The sequence below is a fragment of the Medicago sativa genome, chromosome 6, assembly GCF_051527215.1.
Source record: "Medicago sativa cultivar Bolivia chromosome 6, Bolivia_mono, whole genome shotgun sequence".
NCBI classification, from domain to species: domain Eukaryota; kingdom Viridiplantae; phylum Streptophyta; class Magnoliopsida; order Fabales; family Fabaceae; genus Medicago; species Medicago sativa.
Window position 1 is genome coordinate 89,727,703 of NC_140754.1, and position 25,329 is coordinate 89,753,031.

Here is a 25,329-nt window from a genome sequence, read left to right on the forward strand (position 1 = left end):
TTAGTATAATATATGTTATATGCCGAGGATATTACCATGCAATGTAAATTGACGTAAGACGATTGAGAAATAATCGGAGAGACATCCAGTTAAAACTCTATAAATTAATAATGTCAGGACCGGAGAAATTTATTAATTTACCATTAAATTGATTGGGAAATAGATTTTGAATAAAGATGAAGAAGTTTGAGGTTCTCGAGATAAAAATGGTAATTGATTATAATAAAAATGAATTTTTTTTATAAAGATAAATTAATTACTCCTAATTCATCAATGGGTATATAGAAAAAATCGAAATACTCTCTTTTTAAAACTCATTTTTTTATTAGGTGAATTAATGTAGACCCATATTTTGAAAACCAGTAGTTGACAAATTGGACATCCACGGATAAAATAGTGAAAAAGCTTAACGAGTCTTTGTATTTTTTTTTTTTGACAAAAACGAGTCTTTGTATTGATAATAGTAAATAATTTTGCAAATGAGAAAGTCGAAGCAAAATAGTACATAAAAACCTATTTATAGGCATCCATATTAACTAAAACTTTTTTTTTTTAACAAAATTAACTAAAACTTTTAATAACTAACTAACAATATCTTGAAATAGCCCTCGCAAGTTGGAATGTGTTCACAACACTTCCAACTTGGGATAGCCAATACAAAATTACATAAAAAAACAAAAGAAATTTCTTTCATTGCCAACTTCAACTTCTCTTCACCAACTTCTTTCGTTTCTATTCATCTTATCATTAGTTTTATTCTTTTTCTCTTTGCGATCTACGAATTTCATTTCTCTGAGTCTTCACAGTTTAAAATAGTTGTTTGAGATTTTTCATTTTCAACGTACTATCAATACCTTTTTTCCATGTATATAATCAAACATTCATTCAACAATTTATTTGTTATACAATTTCATATTTTATTAAAATTATTTAATTATTTTTCTACGAGACAATAGTACTTAATTTTTATTGATGAAAAAACAAAAGTAATTCACTTACTCAAAACAAACTAAATAAGTTCGTGGGGTACCAACCAACCCCCAATGGTAATTTACCGCTAAATTGATTGGGAAATAGATTTTGAATAAAGATAAAGAAACAATTTTCATTGCCAACTTCAACTTCTCTTCGCCGACTTCTTTCATTTCTACTATGATCTTATCATTAGTTTTATTCTTTTTCTCTTTGCCAGATCTATGAATTTCATTTCTCTTTGAGTCTTCACAGTTTAAAACAGTTGCTTTGAGATTTTTCATTTTCAACGTACTATTATCACTACTAAAAAAGCAGAAATTAGTGAGGAAAATTTAGAGAGGGAAAACGTGAAATCTCTCTCTAATTCCGTCACTAAATTTTGTGACCAAGGAATTTGTGAGAGATTTTATTTTTTCCGTCACTAATTTTCCTCCCAAATTTAGTTTTTTCTAGTAGTATATCAATACCTTTTTTCCATATATATAATCAAACATTCATTTTTTTTTTGAAAGGATCAAACATTCATTTAACAATTTATTTGTTATACAATTTCATATTTTATTAAAATTATTTAATTTAATTATTTTTGTACGAGGCAATAGTACTTAATATTTTTTTTTTGAGGAATAGTACTTAATTTTAGTGATGAAAAAACAAAAGTAATTCATTTACTCAAAACAAACTAAATAAGTTCGTGGGGTACCAACCAGCAACCCCCAATGTTTTACAACTATCCCTGTACGGATGGCTGGAACAACTTGTTTGATATTTAGATTTTAAGATTTAGTATATTATTGAGAATTGAGAAGCTTTTGAATGAAACAAACATGGAGGAATAGGACCCAACTACAAGTAATTATGTAACACAATTAAAATAAATGTTTCTTCAAAAAAAAATTAAAATAAATGTTATTGCAATTTCCTTTAAAAAAAAAACATATGTACTCCACACTTTAGATACTTTATCTCTTTACTAACCGATTCATATTCTTTTAGATGAGTCAAATCTCAAATAATCACCTCCACAAATGTCGGAATTTCTAAAGGGGGCTTCTATATTATGTTGTCTAAAAAAACGCTTTTAAAACTGTCATTTTTAAGAAAAACATAAAAAAAAAAAACTTAAAATATGTTTTTTTTTTAAAACCGTCAATTTTAAATATTTTATAATTTTTAATATTTAAAAAAATTAAAAACTAAGAAAAAAATCTTTGGAAATTGACTTATTTGTTAATGCATAATTTATATTAATAATTAGTAGAGAAAAGACGGGCATGTGAGTGCCCGTCTTTCCGCTTTTTTTATTGCGTTAACGTTTAGTGCCCGTCTTTCCGCTCTTTTTATTGCGTTAACGTTTGAAAATTATTAACAGTGTTTTTTTTGATAAAATTTTGATTTTGATTAAAACTAAAAGGAAAATGCTAGATATCAAGAATGATTTTATCAAGAAAAATTCAAGAATGACATGGCAGAATAATCATCATTAGATTTCAGTCCCACCACCCCATGATTTCCGGTCAAGTTGAGATTTTATTGGCTAACATTAATTTCAGGACAATTTCTTGATAAAATCGAAGGGTGATTATTCTGCCATGTCATTCTTGAATCTTTCTTGATAAAATCTTTCTTGATATATAGCATTGCTCAAACTAAAAATATAAATGTTTGCTGCTTTCAATTTATAACAAACTAAACTAGCCATATATATATGAATTGGTTTTAGTGTTTTTTTAAAGGGAAAAGATATTTATGGCGAAAAATCATCCCGAAAGCACGTGGTATAATGTTTGAAGCCAACTTAGCACCCTACCTTTTCCGCCCATAAACAAATTCAATTGGTTATTGCAATTCTCTTGATTCATTCGGGATGTATTTTTCGCTTGATATAACGGTTCTCTTTTTTAAATACCGATTTTAAAGTCTTTTTTGAGATAGTACGATAGAATTTGGCATTTCCAGACCTTATCACCAATTGAAAGTCTTCTCCAATCTCTTCATGTTACTTTCATAAAAAATAAAAAAAAAAATAAAAAACTAGTCAACAAAATTGGCAACACAAAAGAATTATAAAAATGTTGTACCTTAGTGAATGATTACTACTTGCATTTTGGTACTTCTTGCCTACTCCAAGTGTTTTAATTTATTTGAAGAACAAAACAAAACATTCAAAACTCTAGTAATTAATAACACCTTGATTCGTTATATACACCAACAAAAAGTTAAAATACAAGTCGATTATGGAGAAAGTTGAATCCAACAACCTCAATTATGCAAATATTGTTTGGCATTATTATTAGTTTTATCTTTTTATTTCTATTTACAACTTATTGAACCTTTTACAAAACAGTGACTTAGTAGCTAATGTATGAGTCAAAGTCCACAAATAAAACGTACAAATACTACGTACTTATTCAACCACTTTATTTGTTTCCAATCACAAAAACAAAAAGCAAAAAGTTATTGTTTGTTTCAATTATTAAGCAAGAATGAAGGTATGTTCTGACCACATTATTTTGAGGTTTTCTTTTATTATTATTTTTTTCTTTTTCTTTGTGATCATTTTCTTAACAAGCTATATGTAAAATGATAAATACAGCAAAAAATCGTTATAAAGTTGTCAATGGACAATGAGAAATGCAGAACCAAAGCCCTAAAAGCTGCTGCTGAGGTCAAAGGTATGCAAATCTCTAGATTTGTTTTTGCATTGTATATAGATTCAAGAAGTAGGATGAATAACACAGAATGTGATTTAAGGGGACTTGATTACCATAATTTTTTTTTCTTCTCTCGTGTATGCTATTTTTTCAATGTTTCACCCTTAAATCTCATGTTTTTTGTTTATTAAATGGTAAACTCTCATTGTTGTGCCAAAAAAATTATATTTGTAAACTCTCACTCTTTCTCTCTTGTCACCTCCACACCCTCTAAACAAATAAGCGTGTTTAAGTATATATACTCTGAATCTAGTTCGATTATATATGGGTGCGCACGTGCGGGCACACTCGCATGGTAACTCAAATGAGTTGTCTTAGGCACGACATTAGGTCTCTTGTCAACAAATGTTTACAAGAGTAGGTGTGTTAGTACAAATTCTCGACAAAACAAATTCAAAGGAGATAACCAAATTATCGCTATTATTATTTTTATTTTGTGAAATATTGGAGCTTGAATAATTAAGAAAATGAAGCTGTCTTCAATTTTTGTCTTTAATTCTGAATGATGAAATTAACGAGAGTCGTAGTTTCATTTTTTTTATTTGGTGTGAATCATATGACCGAAATCCAAAACAATGCATATATATAGGTGTGACTTCGGTGTCATTGGAAGGAGATGATAAGGATCGTGTATGTGTGACCGGAGATAATGTGGACATAGTTTGCTTAGCAAACCAGCTGAAGAAGAAGTTCAACAATGTCACCATTCAAACGACGGAGGAGGTGAAAAAGAAAACGGAGGCAGAGAAGAAAAAGGAAGAAGAAAAGAAAAAAGAAGAAGAAAAGAAAAAGATGATAGAGGCATACCATGCTGTTTTACACGGTTCTTGCAAGTGCAACAATTTCAATTGTCATGGTAAGTGTAATTCATCATGCACAAAGTGTGAAAGTTCAAAATGTGATGGCACAAATTGTGTTACTATTTGCAGCTTTAAGTGTGGAAATTCAAAATGTGATGGAAGTAAGTGCAATGGTTGCACATGCTCTAAGTTTTATGCTCCATATCAACCTTATTGTAAACCGTATTGGACCTAATTGTACGGTTGTTTATGATGCAAACCCTAATACTTGCTCCATCATGTATATGATATCCAAGAGTATGGATAAGGACTATATATGTCTAAAATAAAATTTGCAATTATTGTCTCAATGGAGTACTTTTTTACAATAATCTTGCAAGAAAACAAAATTAAATTAGTGACGAAAATTTAGAGAGGAAAAGATGTGAAATGCATCTCTCTATTTTTGTCATTAAATTTAATGTAAAAAGAATTCGTGAAGAATTTAGTTTTTTTTCCCCTTCTATTCCCATTCGTATTCATTTATCATGTAAATATCATTTGTTTTTTTTAAGGAATATACTTTGTTGTTTTCTTCATATTTAAGCGAGAATAAACTGTAGGAGGATATCTTTATCACCTCTCTTATCATTAATGTCATTAAATATGTTGTGAATACGAATAATAAAATCACACCAATAAATTTAGATGTGTGGAGTAAAAGAAGTAGTAATCAATGACCAAGTAGTTTCAAACAGTAACAACAACAAATAGACCTGGAGTTAAGTGTGAAGCAACAACATAAGTATAACCAAAACAACAAAGATAAGAAGAAAAAAAAAACAATACAACAAAGTTTGTTTACCCAACATGGTAAAAAAAATGACTTACTCTGAAGGAGAGAGTAGCTTTCCGATCTACTGTGATAAGAGTGATACAACGAGGTTACAAAAAATTAGCTAACAACTCACAAATAACAAACCCTAATTTCTTCCCATTTTTCAAGTCATTCAAACCCACAATAAATCCCAAGAGAAGACACTAAAAGAATGTTTTTTGATCATTCCTCGAATAAAATATCACCATCCAAGGTATTTACAAATGTTTCTCAACCCAAGAGAACCTCTCGTCTAATACACTCAACCCTAAAGTTACTTGCTTTGATTTACCAAATTTCTCTCTCTTGAAACTCTCTCAAAAAAGTAAATAGTGAAGCTATATGTAAAGTCCACATCATGATAAATCGTTCCATGATTAGCACCCATTATGCCACGATTTACAAATTCATACAATGTACAATACTGGACTTTATCTTTAAATCGTGCCTCATGACATTCTTACGGGCTACAATTTTTCCAGTAGCTCACTCCAAATTTCAATACCAGGATCATACCACGATGCCCCAAGAATGTGCAACGATTAGGCAGATTCTTCATTACTAGTTTCGAGCCAATTTTCAATCATTGTTCCTAAGTTTCATTAAACTTATATCTTTAGTTGCTATCTTATCAATAATGTTATTAGTTATTTTTGGTTAAATTGCACGTTTAGACCCTAACTAATTCATAAACCGACAACTTTGACTTTCAAACTTTCAAAATAGCCCTTTTGCCCCTTTAATTTTATCCCATTTTGCAAAGGTGACACCCCATTGATTTTGACCAGGTCACGTCGATGTTGGGCCAAAATCTCCAATTTATGTAAGGTGAGGGTTAAAATTGTCGATATGTCCCAGTCAATTGAGTTAACATCACGATCAAATGGATAATAAAATTTTAATTTACTTTTATTATATTTCCCTTCTTTAAACATTTTTAATTTTTGCTTTCACTTTCTTTTCCTAAATCGGATCGTCTTCATATTTTTCTCATATCACGATTTTCATTTTTATGGAAACCGGTCATTTTTTATGTATATAATTTATACGGAGGATAATGAAGTTTGAACTAATTAAGACCTCATCCATACTGCCAAAATGGTCACACCGATTAAACTGCAAGTGGCTTCAATGTCTGCTTAATTTCATTAATCAATTTGATTTAGTACCGTCTGCATCATATAAAATGACTAGTCAGTCTTATATATGATATAAAAGAATAATTGGTCTTGTACCCAAAAAAAAAAAAAAGAATAATTGGTCAGCCAGAGAGTACTAAAATACTGAGATTTACTTCTTTATTTTATATTGAAAAATTTAGGTGTTTTTGATCCCAAACACTTGTTAGATAAGACAAAATTTTAATATTTAAAATCGCTATCACATATAGTTAGTTATATATTTTCCACCACTTAAATCATTACATTGGCATTTTCTGATATAGTGTACACGCAGAAATGACGGAATAATTTGTACAAAGTTTGCGTACAAGATGTATGATTTGTAGACAAACCAAGTGGTCCAAAAATTGTGGATAGTCGCCTCCTATCCAAAAAATAGGAGTGAATCTCTTTTGAAGCATGGGAAGCCAACCATAAAAAATAGTAGTAACATTTTTATTGTAGTTACAAACTGATTTAAGACTTTTGGTAACATTTGTAAATTTGTTACATAAAATATGGATTAAGAACCTCAAAACTAAGAAAGCAATGCGTTCTTTTTTGGGAAATAAGTAGAATTTAGAAAGATAGACGTGAAGATGTAATCTTGGATTCTTTAATGTAGAGCTTGTAATTAAGGAGTACTCCAACAATCATTTAGTGATTATTTTGGTTTTTATAAACTCAATGATCGTAATCCATTAGAGAGACTGATTGAATAATAATAATAATAATCAGTTTTGATTGTTTCACATTGAGAATTCAGCTTTGGTTGTGATGTTTGAGCCAAGGAGGTTAAAGAATCCAAAAAAGAGAGTTAGATCGAATTATGCATCAAGAGTTGATGAAATCGGTGTTGTGGTAGCAAGCGGCAAAAGTGATGGTATGGTAAGACGTTCAAGTGGATTACACGATCGGAGATGAAAGTGTTTGTTAAGTCCTATGTGGAAACATTGACCGAGATAATTATCACAAGAAGGTGTTGTCATTTTGCGTGAAATTGATGACATATTCGGGTTATTAAAGTGTGTCCAAATTTCTTGTTTCATTATACAAAAAAAATCATTTTTGGTTAGTAACAACCGGTAAAAATTATTAAGTTTGAAATACAAAATTTTCTTTGTGAGAATCTTAGGTCATGAAAAGGGATTGGACACATGTAGTGAAGCAGTTTATGAATATGTTGAATGCTTTCATATTGTGATATGGGGAACGACCAATTGAGCAAATGGTTAAGGACATACCATATTCTAATCACGGCCTGCTAACATAGTGAAGGAAGTGATGTTAGTCATCTGTATTGTCATGACATGGGAGTTGTTCACGATGTTATCAAGTCTGAGAAGTTGAGGGTTCCAAAATTTGAAGAGGCAGTTCATGGGTTATGTTTTGGCTAGTAACAATATGGAAAAATTACTCTTCTCGCTTATGAAATTGCTCATTCACTACACAACGAAAGTTAACTGTTGCTCGGCATTTTCAACGACGGTTAACTGCCGCTGGGCACTTTTAAGATCGGTCGAACCGACTTAAAAAGTGATTAAACCGATCTTAAAATTCCCCAATGGCAGTTAACTGCCGCTGAAAATGCGGAGCGGTAGTTAAGTTTCACTGGTGTAGTGAATGAGCAATTTCATAAGTGACTAGAGTAATTTTCCAATATGGATGATGTAGTGAATAAAAGGATTAGCATGCCTCGTGATTTCAGTTTTTGTTTCTAATGTTGGAAGGCTATATCAGTACATCTCTTAATGCTGGGTATGGATGTTTGATATTGAGATGTCCTAATTCCACTTGTGTGTTGCTATTGGTCAAGTTTATTTGTTTTGGAGCATGCAAAGTTGAGTTGAGATTCTCCGGGTTAATAGTGTTTTACCCTCTGTAATATAAGTCATTTCCGATTTTACCCCCTGTAATTTTTTTTTTTATTTCGTCCTTGTAATTTGAAGATTTTTGGTTTTAGACCTTCATGAATTTTGACAGTACAAAATCGACGATATGGTAGGGGGTAAACCGAAATTTGCTCAAATTAACAGGGTGGTAAACCGAAATTTTTTCACATTACAAGGGGGGTAAACCTAAATTTGCTCAAATTACAGGGGGTGAAATTTTCTATGAAGGTCCAAAACCAAAAAATCTTCAAATTTCAAGGATGAAATTCAAAAAAACTATTTTACAGGGGGGAACCGAAAATGACCTATATTACAGGGGGTAAAATACTATTAACCCTGTTCAAATTATTCGTTGTTCCAAAAAATAGATGTTTGTGAAAATCTGAAACAAGAAGGTGTGTTAGTGTATAATTCAGATTTAGGTATATTTGTTTGTAACTAATAGACAAAGTTAGCTGCAACTAGTACTTCCTATTCAAGTAATTAACTAATTTGTTAAGTTTGTTTGTAACTATATGTTAGAAGTTTAATATTTTAGTTTGTGAAGTTTTTTAGTTAGAAAAAAAACCGTTATTATAGTAGTTATAAGAGATTACTTGTATATCAATTAACTTGCATAACAGAGTAAAGTAATGTAGGCTACAAATAGTTGAGCTCTCATGTGTATATATATACTTGAGACTTTTGCAAAATACTATACAAGTTCTTTACTCTCTAAAACTATCTCTAATCACTTCTCTCTTCTATTCTTTATTCTCTCTCAAAATCACAAAATCAATCCCTTTGTTCCAACACACTTGAGAATTTCACATGACTTGTCAGAATTTAGAGTGGCATTGAGAGTATAATTCTCTTAAACATTATTATTCAATTGATATAAATCATCGCAAACAACGGGGTTGGATTGCCTCCTAAATACGTTACTTCTAAAATCAAACTTTGTTTCTTTTTCTTAATGAAACATACTTGAAATCTAATTTTATTATGTATATAGATATACAATTTAATCCCGTTCAAATAGAAATCGAACATCAGAACAGCTTCATAAAATTTACATTGAAAATGAATACGAACAAACAAAATTACACCCCGTTCGTAATAGCTGAGACTAATATGCAAATATTAGCAACCAAATTAGAGATCAAAGAAAATGAAATTCATCAACAATTCTCTGATCACTAAATTTAATGACAGAATTAGATAGACGAATTTCACATTTTCTCCTCTCCAAATTTTCATCACTAATTTATTTATTTTCCTTAAAAGATTATTGTATACAAGTATCTTATAATGACACCATGCTTGCAAATTTTATTGAAGGCATTATGGTTATGCTCCATATCAACCTTATTGTAACCCTTATCCACCACCTAATTATGCGGTTTGTTATGACCCAAATCTTGAACCTTGCTCCATCGTTATTGTATACAAGTATCTTATAATGACACCATGCTTGCAAATTTTATTGAAGGCATAGTTCTTACTCACATGATGGAGCAAGGTTCAGGATTTGAGTCATAACAAACCGCATAATTAGGTTGTGGATAAGGGTTACAATAAGGTTGATATGGAGCATAACCATAACACCTAGGGCATGTGCACCATTGAGGACATTGTTGGATTTTTGGTGAAGGAGGCTTCTTAGGAGTGCAACCATCACACTTCTTGTTGTCACAACAACTCTTTTGAATAGGTTTACACTCACAACAACTCTTTGGATTTTCACACTTGAAGCAAATTTTGACACATTGTATGCCATCACATTTTGCACTTCCACATGTGCATTTTTCACACTTACCATTACAATGAGTGTTGCAAGACTTGCAAGAACCAAACAAAACAGTACGACATGCTTCCATCATCTTTTTCACTTCTTCTTCTTTTTTCTTTTCTTCTTCTTTCTTTTTTTCTTCCTCGGTTTTCTTCTTCACCTCTTCCACACTTAGAATGGTGACACAATTGAACTTCTTCTTTAGCATGTTGGCTAAGCAAACTGTGTCTACATTATCACCAGTGACACATATCTTTTCTTTATCATCTCCTTCCAATGATACTGAAGTCACACCTATATATGCATATGTTTTGGTTTTTGATCATATGAGTCACAAGAAATGAAGAAGCACTAGCTAAAACAAGTATATATTTTGATTGAGAAATGATGTTAGGACATCATAAAATTGATGTCAAATATAGCGTGTAAGTGTTTTTGTGCGTAAGTTTAAAATGTTTGTAAAGTGAGAGAAAGATAGAGACAAACACATATGTGTCAGTACTCAGTATATTGATGTTCAAATAACATATCTGATTATGCTTTATTGTAAAGAAAAAAGTTGAATTCTCAATAAAAATTATGCACAAAAATAATGAAAATAATTTTTCACTTAATTCTCAAAGCAAGTATTTCAATTTTTAACTTATATGTACACATTTGTCCACACAAGACTTAAAGTGGTGTCACTATGACAACTCATTTCCATTACACGTGCGAGTGCGCACACAAACACAATCAATCATGCTTGCGTGGGCGCTCACACACACATATAGTTAAAGAAAAACATAATAATATTAATACTAGAAAGAGAACATGTATTTGAGTACACCAATTTTTTACATATATATTCTTATTTAAGACTAAAATAATTGTGAAGTCAACTCATGTGACACAAAAGTTCATATAACCTCTCACCTTTTATCTACAACCAAAAAAAGAGTGTGAGTTTACAATTTAATACATGAAAATCATGAGATTTATTGAGGGTGAAAATTTGTGAACATAACAAACCTGAGAACAAAATAATTAACGAAAACCGGTCCCCTTAAATCAAATTTTTGTTTTATTCATCCGACTTCTAACTACAAAGCAAACTATGTGGTTTTAAATTCCAGTCAACGTTACACTGCAAACTTTTATATTACGGCAAAATGTAGTTAATGTGATCAAAATTGCAATTAGGATATTATTGCGAAGACCTCAAAATTAGCAATATCGTGGTCCCAATTGCGGTTGAAGCTCGTAATTTAAATCCATAATTCAAATAAATATAGGGATTGACATGATCATTACCTTTGACCTCAGCAGCAGTTTTGAGGGCTTTGTTTCTGCATTTCTCACAATCCATTTGCAACTTTATAACTATCTTTTGCTGTATTTGCCATTTAATAAATAGTTTGTTAATGAAATTATTACTAAAGATAAAAAAAAAACTTATAAAAACAAATACTAAATAAAAGGAATTAAATGAAAAGAAAACTCAAAATGATGATTAAGTAATCATATACCTTCATCCTAGCTTAATTGAAACAAACAGAAACTTTTTGCTTCTTTTATTTTTCTGATTGGACACAAACAAAGTTGTTCTTCGTATTTGTCTTCTGCTTTGGAATTGAGCAGGTTGTACATAGGTTATGATATATACATTGGTATTTGTCGATATATTGCTCTTGTTGACTTGACTCATAAATTAGCTACATTGTCATTGTTTTGTGAAAGGTTCAACTAATTGTAGATTCCTTCCAAAAAAAAAAAAAACTAGTTGCAGATAAAATGAAAAAGAATAAAAACAAAGAAAAAAAAGACTAAACAATTTTTGAATAATTGAGGTTGTTGGAGTCAACTCTCTCTATAGCCAGCTACCAACTTGAACTTAGCTTGTTTTTAACTATTTGGTCGTGCATAACGAATCCACTTCTTATTATTTATTGTGTACTTTGATTTGATTCAAATAATTAAACAATTTTATTGTGTATTATAAACTATTAACTACTATACTTTCGTCCCTATAGTCTTAGCTTTGCCAATATTTATCATGTAACGCAACTAATATATGTACTTTCATATTAGTTACTATTTTCTTCCCTATACGTGAGGCAAGTTGAATTGTTTCCCCCCTTTTTAAGACCGTCTTACAATTGTTAACCACATCAATTATTCTTCAAAATTATATCTATATACTTTGGATCATGTTAACTTGTGCCCTAAGGAGTTTAAAATGGAAATTAAAAATAAACTTTATATTAAAAGTATAACTTTTGGAACTTTTAAGACACTAAATGCACAAATTTCAAGAAAAACCTTCTACATTTGTCTTCCTAACTTATGCCCCAAAAGCACAAGTTAACATTTCCCATATACTTTATATCTTGGTAATAAAGAGGTCTAAAACTCCCGAAAAAAAAAAAAGAACAAAAAAGAAAATATAAGAAAATTAACCGAGTAATACAAACTCCCATAGCATCAACAAGAACAACTTGACGAAGAGGAGCTGGACAACTCAAAAAAATATCAAGACTCAACATCATCACACTCCAACTTGACTAATGAGTCAACACAATTGTTCAACATCGTTAAATCCATATTAACATTTCCTTTCTCTTCTGCAATTAGTTGTCACCTCATATTGCTTCTTAGACTTGATAGATGTAGGATTAGTCACCACCGTCTTCAAGTCCACACAAAACTCAAAGGCCATTTCTAATATTTTCTTTTTCATTTGAATTAACTATCACCTCATATTTGCTTCAAGATAAGAATGACCCTAATCACCGTTGAATCCATGTCTAATATTTCTTTTTTTTTTTTTTGAATAAAACTTCACCTCGTATTACTTCCTAACGTAGGATTTGATAAACGACTCACCACCGTCTTCAAGTCCACACAAAACTCAAAAGACCATATCTAACATTTCCTTTTTCTTTTGAATCAACTGTCACCTCATATTGCTTATATAGATAGAAATGACACTACTTAACCGCTGAATTCATATCTAACATTTTCTTTTTCTTTTGAATTAACCATCACCTCATATTCCTTCTAGATAAGAATGACACTACTTAACCATTAAATTCATATCTAACTTTTCCTTTTTTTCTTTTGAATTAACTGTCACCTCATATTGCTTCTAAATGTAAGATTAGATAAACTACTCACCATCTTCTTCAAGACTACACAAAACTCAAAGGCCAATTCCAATTGCCTTAGCAAAGGTGAAAATTCAATTGCCATCACTTTACATATCTTTATGGAGTAACAATAAATAATAATGGGAAAACAAAATAATTCTCACTCATGGTTGGGGTAACATATATAAGGATTGATGAAGTAATCTTGTAAAAGGGAAAAAATTTTAAAAAAAAAATCATGATATTTTATTTGCATGTTGCCAAAGAACACACTGTAAATTGAATTCTTACTTCTTCAAAGGTTACAAGGTAATAGTTTAATAGTATCCTTTTTTTTTTGTGGTCGGGGTTTAAACCCCGGACCTTGCATATATTATGCATTGTCCCTACCAACTAAGTTAAGCTCACGATGACAGTTTTATAGTATATTTTTTTTAAAAAAATATACTATGATATGTATTCCTCTAGTATATACTTTTGTATTTTATTTTCATTGATTGTTAGATGCATGGTTATGATATAACATACAAAAAAAAAAAATTTGATATGGTGGCTTAAATCATATATGTGTTGCAAGCCGACTCATTTTTGTTTACAAATAAACTGGTTAAAATTGACTAATTAGAAATAAAATGGATTTAATATTTATCTAATATTGAAATTAAAGTTTTGTTTTAGTGTCAAGTGAAAATCACATTATAAAAAATATTCTTGTCGGTGAAAAAAATCAACCCTTTAATTTATTTTAATTAAAAAAATCCATAAGTGGCATGGAAGCACATGCTGGAGGCAGATTGGGCATGACTCCGCGCTAGAGCAATTCAACGAATAATCAGTCGTGCTAAGTTTTGCTGTAATTCAGAAAACATAGATCCTTAAGGCACTGCAAATCTTGAGTTAAAAATAAAAAAGGCACCTAAAAATCTAATTATCCTATATACAATTGAGAGGAATTTTTGTATAGAGACACTCATCATCTGAGACTTTGCTTGACACAACCAACAACAACTAAACATTATCCCATTAGCTATGATTGGCTACAAAGGACAGTCAAAGCGTAAGGCGGCTTAAACCCTTGCTTTAGGTCTCCGAAAAGTCATTTTTTTTTTCCTAAAGGTATATAGCCGCCAAATAAAACAATCACTACTAAAAATTGGTGATCGAGCTATGTCAGACCAAGAAATAATCAAAGTTAGACAAGATCTATAATAAAAAATTGGTGATCCAAGAAAGATTTGACGTGTTGAACTTCGACGAGATCATCATCCTTGAGGAAAATATCATCCACGTACATGAACTATAAGAGTTGTTATTTTGGTACCAGAAGTCTTTGTAAATAGAAAGCAGTCGACAAAGGAATGTTGGTAACCAATGGAAACAAGAGCTGCTCAAAGTTTGGCATACCACTATCGGCTTGCTTGTTTAAGGCAAGGTGGGAAATTCATGTATACCTGAAAGAAAATTACACGTGAAACATTAAGGATGCATGTGTGGATGTTTCCGCTAAACAATGCATTTTGTTGAGGGGTTTCAACACAAGATCGATGATGAATAATGCCTTTAGCTTGATAAAGCCTGACATCAAGAATTGAGACCCATTATCACTTCTTAAACACTTGAGTTTAAGGTGGAACTGAGTTTTTAGTGAATGAAATAAAATTAGCATAACATAATTCATCTTATTTATAGTTAAGAGGTCAATTATTTTTTTTCGTAAGCCTCAAAATTGAATGAATAACATAATTTTCTCAATCATTTGGAGCTTGAAAGTTCTACTAGAAAGATTGCGATGCTTGATTAGGTTTACTAGACGAGTCATTATTTCAAATTCTGAAATATACATGAGGCACCTTATGATTTCAACAAGTTGTCAACTATGTGATGCGACAGAAACAACATTATGGCAGAATTATTTGGGATTCTATACAGTTTGCAGCTGACAGCCGAACGACGTTTGTCCAATGTTGTGATCGAAACCGATTGCGTGGAGGTTTTGACTATTATGTAGACATGTTGTGTTCTTAATCATCCTTGGTCGACTTGCAAAGATACAAATACTCTAGTGAAGAAGATTGGTTGTAAGGAGGAAACTTATTCCTCAAGAAACAAATCAAGTCGCAGACACTTTTGCAAAGTAGGGTTTAACCAGCAGATGAAGATGCATATTTTTATTAATGTTCGTACTTTTTGTTATTTAACGTTTGTAGTTGATAAATTGGATACTCTTTTTTTCCAAAGGTTGTTACTTTGATTCATGGGGTTATGCTCCTTTTGTTCAATATTTCAATTTATCTTGCTTATAAAAGAAAACTTTGAAACTATGGTTGATGTTAAATAAGTTTGAAAGACAATTTAGAAAATTGATAAGTTCAACTACTCTTAATTATAAGTGTCAATTTATAGGACCCTTAAAATTTGGTCCCAACTAGGGGTGGGCAAAAAGAACCATGAACCGAACCGAACCGCATGAACCGAACCGAACCAAAAATAACCGAACCATTATAATGGTTCACGAACTGAACCGTTAATTTATTAACAGTTCTTGAACCATAACCGAACCATCTTGAACCGAACCGAACCGTTTGAACCGAACCAAACCACTTGAACTTTTTTTTTTTTAAGGAAACCACTTGAACTCTTTGTTGGATCTTTCCAAAAAAACAACTTATTTAAAAACAGCTTATTTTATGAAAACAACTTATTTTAAAAAAACAGCTTATTCATTCTTAAACTTGCAATTATGAGTCTATCATGAAGGTACACAGTTTTTTTGTAAGCAAAGTAATTCAATTTTGACACCTTAATTAGAAAGCATCCAAGGGTGTTCTCAAGACTTGTTATGCCTTGGTATACTTGTGTTCGGGAATATGATCCCAGCTTCAAGATTTAACTTGGAAGTACCAGCCCATTAACTCTCTTCATATTATTTAAATTGAAAATTTATGAGACCTTAGCTTTCTAAATATGTCAGACCAGTGCCCTTAATTCAGGAAGAGTCCTCAAAAGTTTCTATGAGAAGGCCTGCCATCTAGTGTATAGCAGCTCTTCTTCCTTTTGTTTGTGGATCTTTCTATTTCTCAATTTTTGTTTGTGACAAACAGTACTTAATAGAAATGAATTCTGAACTAAACGGAGAAGTTAACTGTTCAGGCAAGCGAAGCTGTTTGCTTTCTCTAGAAAGACTCTGTATGGGAATGCACGTTGCTTTCACTTGTAAGTTGTAAATATAGTTTGTTTTTTTTGTTACAATGTAAATATAGTTTTATTACTTTATGAAAATCAATGACACAAAGAATAAACATTTTACCTCAAAAAAAAAAATAAAGAATAAACATTAAGTTGAATGTGGAGGCACAGGACAGAAGAATGTTTGAATAAGCTGTTTTTTAAAAATAAGGTGTTTTGCATAAAATAAGCTATTTTAATTAAGCTATTTTTTAAAATAAGTTGTTTTGCATAAAATAAGTTGTTTTGCATAAAATAAGCAGTTTTGATTAAGTTGTTTTTAAAAAAGAGATCGTAACAAGCTATTTTTAATAAAATAAGCTTTTTTGAATAAGCTGTTTTTCATAAAAGAAGCTGTTTAGAATAAGCTGTTTTCAAAAATAAGTTGTTTTTCATAAAATAAGCTGTTTTTTAAAATAAGGTGCGTTGCATAAAATAAGCGTTTTGAATAAGTTGTTTTTAAAATAAGTTGTTTTTCATAAAATAAGCTGTTTATCAAATAAGCTGTTTTGAATAAGCTGTATTTTTTTAAATAAGGTATTTTCATAAAATAAGTTGTTTTTTAAAATAAGGTGTTTTGCATAAAATAAGCGGTTTTGAATAAGTTATTTTTAAAAAGAGATCGTAATAAATTTTTTTTCATAAAATAAGTTTTTTTGAATAAGCTGTTTTTTAAAATAAATTGTTTTGCATAAGATAAGCTGTTTTTGAAGAAATAAACTATTCTAACTTTTAATTTTAATTTTTTATTTTTTATAATAAAAGTGGTTTTATTCATTGGATAAAAAATATTTGTTTTGGTTCGGTTCGGTATGGTTAATAGGTAAGCAAATGGTTAACCAAACCATAACTAATTTGGTTCAGTTCGATAGCTCCAAACCTGAAACGGTTCGGTTCGGTTTTCCCGAACCATTTCAAAATTTCGGTTCGGTTCGGTTCGGTTTCGGTTTTTTGGATTAACCGAACCATGCCCACCCCTAGTCCCAACCTACAAAAATTTCTCAACGTTTTTCTATCGAAGGAGCTTTTTCAATGTTAACAACCTCTAATTTGTCCCACGAGCGTAGCTCAATTTATAGGAACATTATATTTGTATATGATGGTCACGGTTCAAACTCTCAAAACACTAACAACCGAAAACTCTAATGCAAATTAAAAATTGAATAACAACAAAAGCAGTAAAATTCATTTTTTTGCAAATTTCAAACTATTGAAAACGTTACAATCTTTTCAAAATAAAATTTAAAAGTACTAGTTATGTAGGTAAAGTTCGGTTGATAGCACATTGATATGCAAAGGCCAAATTCATGATCACTACTCTTCTGCACTTAAAGTCTGTGAGTCTAACCATTAAGCTATTCTACAAAGAGAAATACGGAATTTAAAAGTACTACACATTCCGACAGGGAAACTTTGGTCACATCCAAATCCCGTACCTCTTTTATTTTCGTAACCTGGATACAAAAATTGATGAAAATCCACTTCTTCAATGAATGATAAACACTCATTTTCTGCAAGATTCTTGATATTCCAGTTACTATAAGGATATGCTGTTTTGTGGGTAATATGAATTTCACCAAGAACACTAAGCATACACGTAGCACTTCCTAGAAACCCACTCACTAATTCCTTGTGTTGCCTGTAAAAGAACAAAAGTTTATTAGGTCCACTGGTGCCAAATATTTTAGAGACATTTTTTTTTATTAAATACAAAAACGTTAACAATATATAAAGAAATTTTTGAAATAAACATTATATAAGGAATTGAATTGCAAGATAACTCATTTTCCTTATTAAAGACCACATACATCATTAATTGAATGTATCTAAAAAGTGGATTTTTGCTTATATTAGTGACCGGAGGGTGTACGGTAGAAGATAAGGAGAAATCTTCTACCAGAGGAAGCGCATGCAAGTGAACTTTACGGTGAATTAACTTTGTAGTGGCAAGAATTATTTTTGTGTTTGAATAAGTGGTGGCAAGGAATTAGGTTAGGCAACAAAGATGTCTTTAGTTTGTACTTCCGCCGTCTCATATTAAATGTCTCATTTGAGTTTTATACAATTATTTATCTAAGATATCATCAATTAATATTAACACTATTGATTTTTTCCTTAAAAAAATCAATAGTGTTAATTAATTGTAAAATATGTATTACTACTTTAGTAAGACCTTTGGGGTGTTTGTTTGGGAGATAAAAAATATATTCCTGGGAATAAGGGAATTAAATACGATATTCCTATGTTTGGTAGAAGGGAACAAAAATAATATACCCAGGAATAAATGATTCCCAGGAATCTTATTAACCCATTGACTCTCTAATTTTATTCCCGGGGGTGAGGGTCTGGAATTTTCTATTCCTGGGAATGAAATCTCCACATTCATGGTGAAAACCCACCCATACCCCTATTTTACCCGCGCTTCTTCCCTCCTAATTTTTCCCACGCATTCTCCAAATTAGTAGAAACCCACATATATATAAACCCCTCTTTGCTCTCTCTTTTCACTCATCTGGATCTAGATCCATCCATAACAGGTTTGTGTTATGTTTTGTTTTTTTTTTTTTGTGTTTTTTTTTAAATTTCTCTATATTTATTCTTCTATCTTTTTTTTTAATTTTTTTTTAAGGTTTTGGTCCTAGAAGGACCATCGTTTCATCTATATCTTCCCAATTTGGCTTTGGAATTTGCTCTACTTTGGAAGGTACCATTTTTCCAGATTTAATGATTTTTTTTTGTTTTTTTTTTTTGTGTTCTTATGTGTTCCATTATCATTTATGAATCAAACACACCGGGCACACTTTACCGGAAATTCGACACCGATAATAATTTTATAAATTGAATGTAGTTGTGTCCAAGTTATTGTGATGGTATATATTGTATTTTTGGTTTAGGATCAGTCCCGACTGCCGCAGCATTTCTGTGATGTATTATGCTACTTGTTGTTGGGTTGTTGTCGATTTTCTGGGTTACTTGCTATTAGGTGTTAGAGGTAAATGCTACTGTGAGTTTTTTCTTTCTGTGATGGAATTTTAATGTCTTTGAGGTAGAAGTAGACACCATATTGTTGCCTCATAGAATTGAAAAGTCGTGTGGCTTGCTGTTTTTGTTTTCTTAGATTGCAATTATATTGTTTCTTGTGTGGGATGCTTATGTACGTAGGCTTAATCTTGTGATATTGTAGAGGGTGTATTAGGTGTTATGTTTACTGTACAGGTTCTAGCAGAGGTTTTGATTTCATCCAAACTTTGGTGTATTATGTTTTACTCATTTAGCTAGAGCGTATTATTGAATTAACTTATAATTGTTTTTAAAAAAAATGTCTGATACAGTGTAAAGATATTTTTAGCAAATACATAATTTAAGTTTTGATCATGGCTCATTTGATGGAAGCATGTGAAAGAAAGAAAAGGATTATAACAATATTGATCATGCATTTGGAGATGTTGAATTTATTTACTTTGATGACAATGATGCTATGCTATTTTGCTCTAAGTAAGCGTTTGAAAAAGCGAAAAAGGACATGGGATTGTTATGAAAGGAGTTTAGTAAGAGAAGTGCATTTTCAAAGAATTATTTACACAAGTGATGTGGCTTGTATTGAGAATACTAGGATGGATAGGCCCGCGTTCCATAAATTGTGCGAAATGTTGAAAGGTATTGGTGGACTAGTTCATACTCAACATATGTGTGTTGAGGAGTTAGTGGCCATGTTTTTACACATATTGGCTCACCACGTTAAGAATAGAATGATTAGAAGACAATTTGTTAGGTCTGGCGAAACGATTAGTAGGCATTTCATGAATGTGTTACTAGCTCTAGTGAAGTGTCACAAGGAGCTGTTAAAACAACCCCAACCAATTCTAGAGAACAATACCGATGAAAGATGGAAATACTTCAAGGTATAAAACGAAAGCCCATTATTTATATTTTTCTAATTAGTATGAGTTTTAATATTTAATTTAAAAGTAGTAACATTCGTAATTATACCATTATATAGAATTTCTTAGGAGCTCTTGATGGCACTTACATCAAGGTCAATGTGCCCGAAGCTGATAAAACTAGATTCAGAACAAGGAAGGGTGAGATAGCTACAAATGTTTTGGGTGTATGCTCACCAGATATGCAATTTATATATGTGTTGCCTGGGTGGGAAGGTTCAGCTGCTGATTCTAGAGTCCTCAGAAATGCTATTTCTCGACCAAATGGGTTAAGGGTTCCTCAAGGTATACGCAACATAAATTCATGTTAATATAGAACATGTCTTACATATTTATAGGAAAATAATTTTAATTTTATTTGTGATAGGGTATTATTATTTATGTGATGCTGGCTATATGAATGGAGAAGGTTTTCTTACTCCTTATAGAGGTCAAAGGTATCACCTTAGTGAGTGGAGGAATGGCTTACAACCGGCTACACCTAAAGAGTTTTTTAATATGAAACATTCATTAGCTAGAAATGTAATAGAAAGATGTTTTGGACTGTTGAAAGGACGTTGGGCTATATTGAGAGAGAAGTCTTTCTATCCTCTGAAAACTCAAATAAGAATAATAACCGCTTGTTGTCTTCTACATAATCATATTCGGAAAGAAATGGCACGAGATCCTTTGGAAAGGGATTTAGGAGATGTTGAGTCCTCTAATGAGTTCATGTCTGGTGACATGATAACGGTGTTGGAGCCAAGTAATGCATGGAGTCAGTGGAGAGATAATTTAGCATTGGAAAACTTTAATAGATGGAGAGGGGGAAACCATAGATAAATTTCATGTTTGTTATTTGTCATTTTTATTTTCGTATGTTGTTTTTCATCTTATTTGTATTGTTGAATATGGACTAAAAGTTAGATCAAATAAATTTACATGTTCATTGTGTCTGAAATTATTTCATTCTTTGCATTTGTAAGCATCGAATAATTTATATTGCTTGCATTCTTCATATATAATGGAAGGTTTGTATGTTGGTTCTGTTGTGACTTAGTTTATATAGAGTGGAAATTTTGGTTTCACACTTATCACTTTGTGTACTAATGTCATGAGTATCGCTAATGGAGAAGGATCTGTTTTGTTGGTTTGGTTGCTAGAATGTTGTCTTATTTCATGTGTTAGACAATTTGGAGAGAGTATTATTTGTTTGTTCTGTGATGGTGCAATTTGCTTGTACTATAGCTACTTTTTTTCCTTCAATTTTGTACATTCATTTATGATATTGTCGATGGCACATGTTGTTAGTTTTACCCCTTTACACATTAAAAGCTACATATTTTAATTTTAACGTGCATAATTATTGAGTTTTGATAGATGAATGAATCATCTGAAAATCAAAATGCAAAAGGCACAAAGCGTCAATGGACTACAGAAGAAGATGCGGTATTAGTCCAAGGTTTATTGCAGTTAGTGGACGACGGGTGGAAGGCTGATGCGGGCACATTTAAACCAGGGTATACTAAAGTACTAAAGAGATATCTCCTCAAAAAAATTCCACATTGCACATTAAAAGCTAATCCTCACATTGAATCAAGAGTGAAACGTCTGAAATCACACTATTCAGCAATCAAAGATATGTTAGGTCCAAGTGCAAGTGGTTTTGGATGGAATGATGCTACGAAGACGATTGTAGTAGAGAAGGAAGTTTACAAACAATGGTGCAAGGTGACATACCATTTTATATTAAAACATTGAATAATATATCTTAATTTATGTTTTTCAACATTTAATTTATACTTCATAAATGTTTTACTTAAATGTAGTCCCATCCTAATGCAACTGGCTTGTATGGAAAACCATTTCCTCACTATGAGAGCTTGCATACTGTATTTGGAAAAGATAAAGCATGTGGTGATACATCTGAAGATCCAGCAGATCATGCTTATAACATAGTGAAAGAATTTTTTCCACCAAGGAATGAATTTGAATTTGATTTGAATCAAGGTGAAGAGAACTTTGAATCACCTGAAACAGCTACCTATAATACTACTCAAGTACCAAGTCAAGTAAATCAATCACAACGTGACGTTACATCAAATAGGAGTGGAAAGCGTGCAGGTAAAAGGGCTAAGTATACTGATGATGTTTCTGATAGTTTATTATCTTCATTGAACAAGTTAGGTGAGTTTTATGCTGGAAGCGTGGAGAATATGAAACAACTCACGTCTTGTTTTATGCACGAGAAGCACACAGCTGAAAGGAGGAATCAAGTTGTCTCTCTTTTAAAAGAAATAGAAGGATTGTCGGTTGTTGATGTGGTAAGGGCTAGTATGGTTATCACTAAAGACAATAACCTTTGTGACTAATTTTTCACTATGGATACTCCTGAACTTAGGAAGGAATTTGTGCACATTGTTTTAAAAAACAATGGTTCTGAGTAGAACTCAGATTGTTCAATGTTTTTTGAATTTAATAAAAAAAACTCATGCAGATATTTTCTTTATTTGCCTTACTATTTAGTTTCAATCGTTATTATGATCTTTATTGATTTTGTAATGATACCTCAATTATACTTTGAATATATTTATTGGAGGATGTTTGAGGAGCTTTAGTGCAACACATATGTTGTTTCTTTGTGCATGAGAGTGGTTTATACATATTTTTATTCTGTATTTTTGATCCTACATTGAATTGTTATCTTCTTGCATTTTTGCAATTGTCCTAATGTGTCATTATTCTCCAACGAGATTTAGATTTTAACCTGATTTTGTTTTTTCATCTCTTACTAGTGCTAGATATATGCAATACTAGTAAAAGTGTGGTGAGTTGTAATGGTTTGATTTGAGGTTTGTTCGTGTTAAGAGTTAATTTGCGGTTTTGAAGAAATTGATACTTTCTGTCAAGTAGTCCCTTGAGAGAAAATAAAGTGCCTTGAGCAGTGAAATAATGAAACAAGGCACTCTTTTATTTTATTTTTTAAGGAGAGTGCTTATAGCATATCATTAGTAAGAAGACTTTCGATACAATCGGATATTTCAAAATAGACATTGGGACTAGCTGCAAAATGCATGTGCTGATGCGGTTCAGAATTTGTAGGCAGAATTATAGCTTGCCGGCCTGCTAAACCAGTGGAACTTGGCCGCACATGTGATGGATTCAATGGCTGAATGTTCCACGCGCGGCTGCCAGTCATTTGCTGCTGCAGAGCTGAACTGTTGGACAGATTCTCAGCCTGCCAGGCTGCTGTACTAGCGGAGCTGGGCCGTGCAAATGCGAGTTTCGGTGACTGATATTCGAGCGCGCATCCACCATTCTGTTGTTGTTGCATGTCAAAGGTGTTGGGAAGCATGGCAGCCTGCCATCCTTCAATTAAATGGCGTGCAACAACTTGAAACGTGGCACTCTTGTTATGTATTAAAAAACAAGTATATACCTTGACAAATACCTTGAATAACTCACGGAATTTACTTCGCTTGATTAAAAAAACATGACAAATATTATTTTTCGTCTCTTGAATGTAAAAGGGTATTTTAATAATTTTGACATTTATTCCTGGGATTATACATTTTAAACCAAACATATTTTTAATATTCCCAGGAATTTAGAAGGAAAGTTCCCATGAATTCAAATTGGTAACCAAACACTTTTTTAAAATATTCCAAGGAATATATTCCTGGGAAAGTTATTCCAGGGAATAATATTTGTATCCGTGAAACAAACGCCCCCCTTGTATTTAGTTAGTAGAATAGTTATAGATGTTTTAAATGCGATAAATAAAGGGTCATATTAACTTGTGCCCTAAGGGCACATATTAAGCAACCTTAAAATAGAAATATTCCATTAATATTTGTGCATTCAACTAATTAAAAGTCAACAAATTAAATGTAATACACGAATTCCAATAAAAAGTTTCTACATTTGACTCATTAATTTGTGCCTTGAGGGCACAAGTTAACATTTCCCATAAATAAAATATGTTAATCGAAAAGAACATTAAATGTTGATAAGATATGTTAATCAAAAACAACATTAAATATTGTATTGGTATTATAAAAAAAAATAAAAATATTTTAAAACAAAGAAAATTAAGAAGGATAATACCTAATTTAAAACAGAGGGATGACTATTTTAAATTATTTCTCAAAATTATTGTGTTTGAATAAGTAGTACTCCCTCCGTTTCTAATTATAAGCAAATTTGAATTTTTAAGTTCATTCAATTAATGATGTATGTGGTTCATAAACCACATACATCATTAATTGAATGAACCTAAAAATTCAAATTTGCTTATAATTAGAAACGGGAGGAGTATTAAGAAAAAATTGCGTTAACATAAGTGAATGTATTTCCATTTTATCCCGAGCGACAATTAATTATATTGTTCCCACGAAAATGCTAATTAATAGATGTTCACTCACCTGCTACAATTAATTGTCGTTAAAGTCTAGTATATGGGTAAATATCCTCTCCATTTTAGGATAGAAGGATAAACTTTCCCTATATACTCCAATAACTTATAAATCATCAAATTTGTTCAAACTCGAGAAATATACTCCAATAACTTATACTCTGTCAAATTTCTTCAAACTTAAGGAAGTAATCAAGTAACTGTTCAAAAATCTCTAAGCATACTACACATTGTTAGATTATATGTTTGAGTTTTTTTAATTGCTCAGATGTTGGAGTTTCAATATGTGAAATTGATGTTTTTTTTGGGGTTGTTTTTTATTAGATACTTGCATGTTTTGACTATGAATGTAGTTTAAACTAAGTTTAAGTGCAATAGGGTAGTTAAAAGATTGAAATAAGACAATAAACAAAGTATGTGATCGTAGCTGATCAGAAGGAGACTGCCGGTGCTTTGAATGCGGTGATTGTGACG

At 31.4% G+C, this 25,329-nt stretch overlaps 5 protein-coding genes across 5 annotated transcripts in view; 3 read left to right on the forward strand and 2 right to left on the reverse strand.

The window, feature by feature from the left end:
* Positions 1 to 3,320: 3,320 nt before the first annotated feature.
* Positions 3,321 to 4,839, forward strand: LOC146918066 (uncharacterized). Its single transcript, XM_085719735.1, has 3 exons — positions 3,321 to 3,467; positions 3,572 to 3,650; positions 4,279 to 4,839. Exons 1-3 carry the CDS (start codon positions 3,462 to 3,464, stop codon positions 4,722 to 4,724), a joined length of 531 nt encoding a protein of 176 aa, XP_085575861.1. The 5' UTR covers positions 3,321 to 3,461; the 3' UTR covers positions 4,725 to 4,839.
* A 4,994-nt stretch (positions 4,840 to 9,833) lies between these two features.
* Positions 9,834 to 12,348, reverse strand: LOC146918067 (uncharacterized). Its single transcript, XM_085719734.1, has 3 exons — positions 11,677 to 12,348; positions 11,462 to 11,540; positions 9,834 to 10,462 (listed from the first exon to the last, which is right to left on the reverse strand). The coding sequence occupies exons 1-3, from the start codon at positions 11,680 to 11,682 to the stop codon at positions 9,882 to 9,884; spliced, it is 666 nt and encodes a 221-aa protein (XP_085575860.1). The 5' UTR covers positions 11,683 to 12,348; the 3' UTR covers positions 9,834 to 9,881.
* A 5,523-nt stretch (positions 12,349 to 17,871) lies between these two features.
* LOC146918068 (methyltransferase small domain protein) overlaps positions 17,872 to 25,329 on the reverse strand; it is a 44,122-nt gene continuing 36,664 nt past the window's right edge. The window contains exon 3 of the mRNA XM_085721991.1: positions 17,872 to 18,160. Coding sequence (XP_085578117.1) covers positions 17,872 to 18,160 — 289 coding nt within the window. The remainder of the gene's footprint in view (positions 18,161 to 25,329) is intronic.
* LOC146918069 (uncharacterized) lies at positions 18,718 to 23,085 on the forward strand. The gene is made up of 4 exons (XM_085719736.1): positions 18,718 to 19,058; positions 19,151 to 19,225; positions 21,822 to 22,172; positions 22,271 to 23,085. The coding sequence occupies exons 3-4, from the start codon at positions 21,822 to 21,824 to the stop codon at positions 22,811 to 22,813; spliced, it is 894 nt and encodes a 297-aa protein (XP_085575862.1). The 5' UTR covers positions 18,718 to 19,058; positions 19,151 to 19,225; the 3' UTR covers positions 22,814 to 23,085.
* Positions 19,889 to 21,549, forward strand: LOC146918070 (uncharacterized). Its single transcript, XM_085719738.1, has 3 exons — positions 19,889 to 20,423; positions 20,522 to 20,747; positions 20,830 to 21,549. The coding sequence occupies exons 1-3, from the start codon at positions 19,896 to 19,898 to the stop codon at positions 21,282 to 21,284; spliced, it is 1,209 nt and encodes a 402-aa protein (XP_085575864.1). The 5' UTR covers positions 19,889 to 19,895; the 3' UTR covers positions 21,285 to 21,549.